Here is a 9451-nt window from a genome sequence, read left to right as displayed (position 1 = left end):
GGTAAACACCACAGCGTACACTATTGAGTTATGGATGCACTTGGGAGGTTTGCTAAGCACTCAAGAAGCTAGAGTCGCTCTCAGCTATCGCCTCGAGCGAGTCTTACGCTTCTTTCGTGCTTAGCAATCTCCCGCGTGCATCCATAACTCAATAGTGTATGCTGTGGTGTTTACCATTTGTTAAATAGAAGAGCAAAGTGCTAAAGCCTTTCCTAAAGGTGAGCCTGCAAATGCACAAGTGGAGATGTGTTTCTTGTACTGCTTCTCTACACACAAGCTGGGAGGAGTGACAGCCATTCCTAGCCCATTCAAAGAAGCTACATGCCATCATTTCCACCTTTAGACGGCCTAGTTATTCTTTCAGCTGCAGAGTAAGATGCAATTTAGCATGGAAACTATAAAAGAAACAATATCCTGTTTCCCTAAAATCTAACAATATGTCTTAGTTACAATAATACATTGCCCATGAGCAATATGAAGGAAATCCTGTGTTCTGATTGGCTACCTAAGAGATTGCCTGATTTGATTGAACTGACTTACAAAGTTCCTAACTTTTGGACAATGTCAGAGATTGAGTCACAAGCAAAAGGTGGCAGAAAACAGTCAAAACAAAAAGAACAGAAACTTTAATTTGCTACAAACACAGTTGGCTTTCTTTCCAGTTTTCAAAATAAACAAGTAATTCTTAATTCTTGTTGAAGCAAAATCATTTTGCTATAATTAAAAAAAAAAACATTAATTAATCCTTTATTGACCAAGCCGGTTCAGTAAAGATGGTTGGATATTAGCTTTGCCACAATATAATTAGCATCACAATAAATGCAAACCTATGAGTAAATATAATAAAAAACGGACTATCCAATCTATCATAACTATAACAAAATTGGAATTTCCCTTTTTCAAACAAAAAACTAATAACTATTACATCTAATTGCACCTGTGCAAGTATTCATAAAAGTGTGAGCCTCTGGGGCCTCTAATCTGTTGTCGGCAACAGACCCTTGTGTGTGAGAGAAAGAAGATATTTTACAGCAGCTTGGTTTCCTGATTCCACAGCCCACATTATGGGGGTCTTATCACAACCATCCCTGGAATTAGGGTCATGACCACGGTTAACCAGCATCTCAATGGCTGCAACATTACCACTTCTTGCTGCAACAGACAAAGCAGTCAACCCTTCCTTGCCTTTCATGTGTTCATCAGCACCTCTTTTGAGCAGATAGTTAGCAGTCTCCAAATCGCCCTTATTCAGGCAAGCCAGTAGTGGTGTTAAACTCATGTAACTAACTCTAACATTTATGTCAAACTTTCTAGAGAGCAATGCCTCAATAGTGGCAACATTGTTAGAAAGAGCAGCTAAATGGAGGAGACCAAGTTCTTCATTATTTTGAAGTAATGGATCTGCACCTTGAGCCAGAAGATAGTTTAGAGCCTCTGTATTTCCAAACATTGCAGCCATTAATGATGGCGTGTTTCCATCAGCATCTCTAGAATCAATGTATATTCGATGTCCTTGGTCCTACTAGTTAGCGGTTTTGTGCGGTCCTTCACATTTAAGACAAGTATGAAAACATCTTAGATAGTTAAATATCATCTAAACTATTAAGAGTATGAAGCAATCAAAATGTTTCAAACTTGTTTAAAGTACAAGGTACTAAATAACTTTTATCTCTATATCTATAAAAAGTAAAATATATACGTAAAATGTTCTTTTGTATAGTTGTGAATTTTAAAACGACTTTTGATTTTATCATTAAGATTACACCCTCATTACATTCTGGTCTATTCCATTAGACTGGAAAAGAGATTACTTTCTCAAAACAACTACGTTACCCATACAATAATTTCGTACTAAAAGTAACTTGAAGAGTACTGCCGAACTCTGCTGTTTAAAAAATCAGCTGAGAAAAAATATGTGAGAGTACGTGCTTTGCGTTTTGAAATAGATTAAAATAGTTTTTACAATGCCTAAATTGGTCTCAAAGAATAAACAAGGTAAACAAGAAGAGGAGCATTTTCAATTTAAAACTTACATAGTACTTTTCAAGACTACTAACAAAAAATGTCATCTGTTATACAAATTACAAAAAATCGTATTACACGAAAAGCGATGAGTAACAAGAGATGCCTATCCGAGCTTTATGCCTCTGACTCAGTGGAACGAGAAAGTATCAGGTCTCCTCTGACTTCCCAGTCAGTGCCAGCTATTGCTTCAGACAAACACTGTTTGCCCGCGTCTGTCACCATCCAATCTCCTTCGAGGTTTAAGCTCCTTAGTTTACATTTGGTATCAGTTAAGGCTTCGCACAAGTACTTTATTCCTTCATCTGCTATTCCACTGATGTCTAAGCTCGTTAATGCACAGTTCTCGTTAGTTAAATTTCTAGCTAAGGGTATTATTCCTTCATCCCCTGACATATTCCAACTAACTTTTAAGCTGGTTAAAGAGCAGTTAGTGCTGATCAGTGCGTCACACAAGTGTTTTAATCCTTCACTTCCAAAGCAATTCTCACTGGCGTTTCAGGCTGGTTAACTTGCCGTTAACACTGGTGAGTACGTTACACAACTGCAACAATCCATCATCTCGTAACCGACTGTCACTGACGTTTAAGCTGGTTATATTGCAGTTAACACTGGTCAGCGCGTTACACAAGTGCATTATTTCTTTGTCTCCTAACTCACAGTCACTGACATTCAAACTGATCAGTTTGAAATTCACACTGGTCAGCGCGTTACACAAGTACATTATTCCTTTGTGTCCTAACTCCAACACGATCTCGTCCCCGAATGAAGGATTATCATAACTTCTCAAATGTGACAAAATGAAGTGTAATCATTCAACATCGAGATGACCGTGAGGCCAGTGAACCCTGGGTACCAGGTCTATTGAGAGATGATTTTCCCGGTTGATTTCGATTTTTTCGGTGCTGTCGTAGGTGCCCTATTCGGGGACTTGTGTTTCGCTTTCCTCGCTTTTTTTCGGGCTATTATTTTGATTCATGGCGTCCGCTGTTGTGGAAGGTAAGGAAACATTGTTTTAGTATAAGTTATGAATTATGCAGACTAAGATGCTTGTGAATATTCATGTGTACGTGATTGCGAATGAGACATATATTTTTCAAGCATTCCAATTTTCCAATTAACATTCAGCTTAAAGGTTCTCAACAAAATGAAAGTTTAGAGTGCCCTGGTAATGCTAGAGAAATACATGAAATTCTCAAGTGCTTAACTTGCAGTCGACGGTTTCGTCTGCCGGTTTCTTCTCGACTGGGGTCGCCAAAATAGTCGCCGCAAAAATTACACTGAGGTTGTCAACGTTATGGCTTTTGTATTCTTTGAACATATTTTCGAACTTTTGTTTGATCAGTAGTCCATATGTTTTCTATAAATATATAGAATACCATCTCCTTTTAAGCGCGGCCGATACTTCGGCGTCATTCGTACGCTAATAGTTGCACACGTGGGAAAGCTGTCAATTTGAGTTCGCACTGTTTCACCTACAACTGATAGCAAGGGGTTTAAAGTTAATTAAATAAAAGGCCATGAGCTAATATATTGTTTTCATCAATGCAATTTCCATCTTTCTCCACCCTGATACATGAGTGATAGGGCTATGTTTGCCAATATTTTCAATAAAGGCTGAAAGTTTCAAAAGAAACTGTGGTGCTGCGTTGGTGGGGGTAACAAGATGATTTGGTTGTGTCAACTAAGTTGAAATTGTAATTTGGCCACTGTAACGAGTAAAAAAGCTGACATTTCTAGCGTTGGCCCTTAGTCAGAGCGAATGACGAGGGCCAACACTCGAAACGTCAGCTTTTTGACTCATTACAGTGGCCAATTTACAATTTCAACGTAGTTGATATAACCAAATATTTTCAATACTCTGGACATCATTTTTAACTTGGAAAATGGCAGAGCCATTAAATGTTGTCCTTATGTGTAAAAGGAGCTACGTGATTGATGGGAACATGGCAACGAGAAAAACACAAATAAATTTTTCTTGTTGCCATGTTCCCACCAATCACGTAGCTCCTTTTTTTGCCTTTAAAGCACACACAACCCACAATTCTTCCATTCGCTCCGACGAAGGGCTGACGCTCAAAACATCACCTTTTATAATCGTAACAGTGGCCAATTTACCATTTCAACTTTGTTGATATATCCAAATTACTAAAGAATTGACAGTTGGCCGAGAAGGTGTATCTTTTTAACACTGTTTAAAAAGATACGCAGATTTTATTAAAAAGTTGGACCTGAAAATTTGACTTTGATTGTTTCTTTTGTCTTGTCTATAAAATTGGGCGATGGATATAAAATCGAATGGGGTATATTTAGTAAATAAACCCCTTCAGGTTGCTGGTATGTTGGCTGATAGTGTCCACAGCTAAGAGATTGTCCAAAAAATGAATATTTGGCCGAGAAGCAAAGCTTCGAGGGCAAATATGAAATTATGAGGGCAATCCCCCAGCCAAGAACATTATCAGCCAATATACCAGCAAGCCAGAGTGGGGTTTATTTATTTTATAACCCTCCCATTAATTTTCACATCGCAATTAAACTGTGCATAAACACAGTAAAAAAGCTAGTGGTGATCTGATGGCGAATGCACGTGATTGACGCAAGCAAAAAAAAAAAGAGTTTGGTTTCCTTCCATGTAAATAGAGAACGGAAAAGTTGAAACTCTTGTGTTGACTATGTTTCTATTTCACGGAAAAAATTGGAGGATAAATATCAACACGGACAGGGGTTATTGCATGATAACTGTCCTGTGATTTTGCACCACGTGACGTAAAGTAACCAATAATGTAACCAAAACGCAAAGTAACCAATATGCCTGGTTTAATTTTAACCTACAAAAAAGTATCACTACTAGTGTGGACAATGTCAGACAGAAATGCATCAATGAAAACTCAATTAGGGTAGACAAGGCCAAATTAAATCGCTGCAATGACATGGTAATTTTTTTGTGTTATTTCTATTCTATTTACTAGCTGGGTAATGGTTACAACAAATTTGCTAGGGTTCATATTACATTGTTTTCATTGTCTGAAATGTGGTCAGAAACTTCAGTAATCTTTGTTACAATGGGTTGGTAAAGAGCTCTGTGGTCAGGCCAAATTTCATGAGCTATTAAATGAGCTATTAATCTCAGTTTTGGTAGCTTGAAGTGGCTTGGTAATACTGCTCACAACTCCTTATCTCCTAGATATAATGCTAATGATTTGCAGGTCACCTCCATCTGACAGGTTGTGTTGTGCCAGGAAATATTCCTTCAATGCCTCCTTCATGGAAGTTTTTTTGGTTTGCAGTCTGGCCATCTGGAATATAGGCAATTTGAGGAACTCTTTAAATTACACAGGGGTTCTGTGCTACACTTTATATTGCAGTTTTCAATAACATATTTTGCATACTCTGAAATTCAGACCTAAAACAATGGTTACATTTTTCACCGCTGACAATTATCTTAGCTAGCAGACCTCTCTGGAAACAAAGCTTCACTTCAACCAGGTCAAAAGGTCACATCTGTCAGTTGTGACTGGTAGGTTTCGATCTATTTTGCTTCTTTCTGTTTTTCAAGGTTTGTTAGCTGTTGCCATAATTATTATTGACAGCAACAGGAAATTGCAATCATTAGTTGGGTTTTTAACTTCAGATTTTGCATTTAGGCCCAATCAGGTTTAAGCTCCCTGTACTGTATAGAGTGCTTTTACAGGCACCATTTAAAGTAATTAATATACCAATATGAAGATGCCAAGGAACTTTTTTTGATAACGATTAGGAACATCACATGTACATAATTTTCTTTAATTTCAGATTTAAATTCTGAAGAGGTTTTCAGGCCAACTAAAAGACCATTCAAGGTATGAATATGTAGCTTACATTTAAAGGTTATTTAGGTTATTCAGATTAAATGCTTAAATGGTTATTTAGATTAAATGCTTTCATTTCTGTTTGTTTCATAGATTATTAAAATAATAATTTACATTTCAATGAAGTATGTTGTTTTTGAGTGAGAACTGTTTAACTCCCCTCCCCTCCCCTCCCCTCCCCCACTTCATAACGTAATTAAGGGGTCTTTATAGATTTTGAATACTGTGGAAATGTAAATGATAGTAATTTTAATTTGGATATTTTAAGATAATAATATCAAATCACCTTTTCAGCAGAACCCCGCCCTTGATACAAGACAGTTTTAATACATGTTCAACTATTTTGTTTTTCTAGGTGAAAACTACAACATTTATGTACATTTGCCTGCCTAATACAGACACAGATTTTGCATTTAGGCCCAATCAGGTTTAAGCTCCCTGTACTGTATAGAGTGCTTTTACAGGCACCATTTAAAGTAATTAATATACCAATATGAAGATGCCAAGGAACCTTTTTTGAAAACGATTAGGAACATCACAAGTACATAATTTTCTTTAATTTCAGATTTAAATTCTGAAGAGGTTTTCAGGCCAACTAAAAGACCATTCAAGGTATGAATATCTAGCTTACATTTAAAGGTTATTTAGGTTATTCAGATTAAATGCTTAAATGGTTATTTAGATTAAATGCTTTCATTTCTGTTTGTTTCATAGATTATTAAAATAATAATTTACATTTCAATGAAGTATGTTGTTTTTGAGTGAGAACTGTTTAACTCCCCTCCCCTCCCCTCCCCCACTTCATAATGTAATTAAGGGGTCTTTATAGATTTTGAATACTGTGGAAATGTAAATGATAGTAATATTAAATTTGGATATTTTAAGATAATAATATCAAATCACCTTTTCAGCAGAACCCCACCCTTGATACAAGACAGTTTTAATACATGTTCAACTATTTTGTTTTTCTAGGTGAAAACTACAACATTTATGTACATTTGCCTGCCTAATACAGACACCTGTTAAATGAACAACAGACACTTTTCCTTGACCCCTGTAACATTTTCTCAGACAAAGTTACCCTCGCCTAATTACCAAACCTTCTATAGTAAGTTAATTTTTCTTTCTTAATAAGAGGCTATAATTGTCAACTATAATTTAAATAAAATAATGTAGTTAAAGTTGCCCGAGTGAAAATTTGTATTTGCTGATTGTAACTATTTATTAATCACTTGTGATCACAATCACTCGCACACTCACACTCTTTGTTCCTATGAGTGGAGTATTTAAAGGCTACACCTGTGATCACAAATGAATACTAAATTTATTATAAATTATCTATAGTTTATTTGCTATAACTGCAAGGCTTGTAACTCTCTATTCTACTTCCTATGACCTTATTTTATTTGCTGCAATGTGATATATATTCAGAAATTCTAATGAGAATATTTCATGTTGTTTGTTTTTCAGGCAAATGTTTTATATCAACATCATGGCTGGGATGTTGTTGTTTTGTACTTCAATAAACATGGTACTGATACATCTGTACATACTTATGGCACACCTGGTGCTTGGCTAAAATTTGTGGGGTCGGATAAAAGCAATGCATCAAAATATGGTCGAGTAACCACAAAGCTCTTCAAACAATTTGCCAAAGGTATTAATAAAAATAGCAATAATGATAGAAATAATGATATTGATAATAATGATAGATCCCAATAATAAGAAAAGTCCTTGAGATATGTGGTTGCAAGTCTTACATGTCATGTCCTATTCAACTGATTTTCTAAAGGAGGCATAGGAGTGTCTTGGAATTTTTTATAGTATTGTCCTTTACAATGCTGACCAACACAGAAAAGGTAACAAATTTTCACGTTAAGATGGACAAAATGTACAAACTGAATTTAGTTTAGATTTTTTTGGAAAATTACTTATACTTTAAACGTTATTTTTCTGTGTAGACGTTCATGGCAGTGATAATACCGTGCATGATGACCCTGACGATTCATCAGTTACTCTCAGTTTTGGAAATGATACAATGTCCGTAATTTGTACTGGTATCGCACCAGAAGGTGGGAATGGTACCACAGAGAATCCAGCAGATCAGACTGGGGGACTAGATGGGTGTCAGGCAGGTGGTGTGGGGCATGGGCAGTTGGCCAGTGTGGGTGTTGGTGCTGGGTGTGGACAAATGGCGGGTGTGGGAGGTGCAGCAATTGGCAATGGGAGTCAGACATATAGCGCAAGGCATGGGTATGGGCAAATGGCTAGAGTGGAAGGTGCAGCAATTGGTAAGGAGAGTCAGGCAGGTGGTGCGGGTCATGGGCAGATGGCTGGTGTGAATGTCGGTGCTGGGTGTAGGCAAGTGGCTGAAGTGGGGGTGCAGCAATTGGCAATGGGAGTCAGGCAGGTAGTGCGTGTCGTGGTGAGGTGGCTGGTGTGGGTGGTGCCTCAGGTGGCAATGCATGTCAGTCAAGTGGAGCTGAGTGTACCCAAGTGACTGATGTGAACACAGCGACAAATAGCAGTGGGAGTCTGGTAGGTGACGCTGAGGATGGGCAAGTAGCAGCAAAGGAGGGTAATGGAGTGGTTTATGTTGTTGATGGCGAGATTCTCTCTGTTGGTATTGTAGACGAAAATCGTGTGACCCTTAATCGCCATAAAATTGAAAGAGGGTTTGCTTGTGTTTTAATGACTTACATAAAATAGCCAACTGTGCCAGCACCAGTAATTTTGGGCGATCCTGAAGAGAACAGTCATCTACAGAAAGGGATGTTCTTTGTCTTACCTATTTCCAACCTGTTTAGGTGCGAAAAGTATATCGCGGGAGACAAAGTAGTGTTACGTGCATACCACAGATCAAAAAATGTCAGCGACAAATGAGTAAAGCTTGATTAAAAAGAGGGTCTTGAGTAGTGAAGTAGTGATTACTTGTGTACATCTCCGGGAATAGGGATTCCAACTCGCACACAAACCAAAAAGCCCTTTTTATAGCGTTTTTGGTCATTTATCAAGCCTCGATACACAGCATTTGATTTGTATCCGATGGAAAACAATTAACGCTGAAGCTAATTCCCAGAAAAGCCCGTTTATTAACAGTCTCTTTTCTACCATAGATATTTTGCCAGCATTTGACCTAGATATACTGCCTTTGAACTGCACAAGAGAAAATACGAGACGCAGTTATTAGCGCATAGGTTGTAAATAATTGCTATCATTTGACGGGGATCTGTTAGGTTTGGGATGCATAATCAAAAATGCAACATATAAACAACGCCCATTTTCAGCAAGATTTGCACTAATATTTTTCAACGGAAATTATCCGTTCCAAGAAGGGAATGGTTTTCCGAGTGCGACGCTCGGAGAAAACGACTCCAGGAGGAAGAAATGGTGTCCAAGGACAAATATTTAACAATTATTCCACGAGCGCGCGTTGGATATGAGATGATAGATAGCCAACGAGGCGCGAGTGGAATAACTGTTTTATTAGAAAAAAAAAAAACGCGCCCAAGACAGACAAATCTTCTCGACTTTATTTTGTAAGAAGAAACCCGATATTACTATGTACAGATATTAGATTA

The 9451-nt window shown here is 37.5% G+C and overlaps 2 protein-coding genes across 5 annotated transcripts in view; one reads left to right on the top strand and one right to left on the bottom strand.

Annotated features, from left to right (window-relative positions):
* Positions 1-9451, bottom strand: part of LOC111345785 (uncharacterized) — a 304322-nt gene that overhangs the window by 163845 nt on the left and 131026 nt on the right. The gene's annotated exons all lie outside the window — the stretch shown is intronic.
* LOC148721608 (uncharacterized) lies at positions 2952-8785 on the top strand. Of its 3 annotated transcripts, XM_088735410.1 has the most exons (5): positions 2952-3021; positions 6436-6482; positions 7341-7527; positions 7832-8149; positions 8180-8785. In XM_088735410.1, exons 1-5 carry the CDS (start codon positions 3000-3002, stop codon positions 8368-8370), a joined length of 765 nt encoding a protein of 254 aa, XP_088591536.1. In that variant the 5' UTR covers positions 2952-2999; the 3' UTR covers positions 8371-8785. The 3 variants fall into 3 exon arrangements, with proteins under 3 accessions (XP_088591536.1, XP_088591534.1, XP_088591535.1); XM_088735408.1 differs by having other exon boundaries at positions 2985-3021; positions 7832-8785; XM_088735409.1 differs by lacking the exon at positions 6436-6482 and adding an exon at positions 5815-5861 and having other exon boundaries at positions 2985-3021; positions 7832-8785.

The sequence above is a fragment of the Stylophora pistillata genome, chromosome 10, assembly GCF_964205215.1.
Source record: "Stylophora pistillata chromosome 10, jaStyPist1.2, whole genome shotgun sequence".
NCBI lineage: Eukaryota > Metazoa > Cnidaria > Anthozoa > Scleractinia > Pocilloporidae > Stylophora > Stylophora pistillata.
The sequence above is the reverse complement of the archived record's forward strand: the minus strand, read 5'-3'. Positions and strand labels throughout refer to the sequence as shown.

Coding starts and splice junctions, on each gene's coding strand:
- LOC148721608 (XM_088735408.1), top strand. CDS start 3,000: ATGGCGTCCGCTGTTGTGGAAG. Junction 3,022..6,435: donor GGCGTCCGCTGTTGTGGAAG/GTAAGGAAACAT, acceptor CTTTAATTTCAG/ATTTAAATTCTGAAGAGGTT. Junction 6,483..7,340: donor CAACTAAAAGACCATTCAAG/GTATGAATATCT, acceptor TTTGTTTTTCAG/GCAAATGTTTTATATCAACA.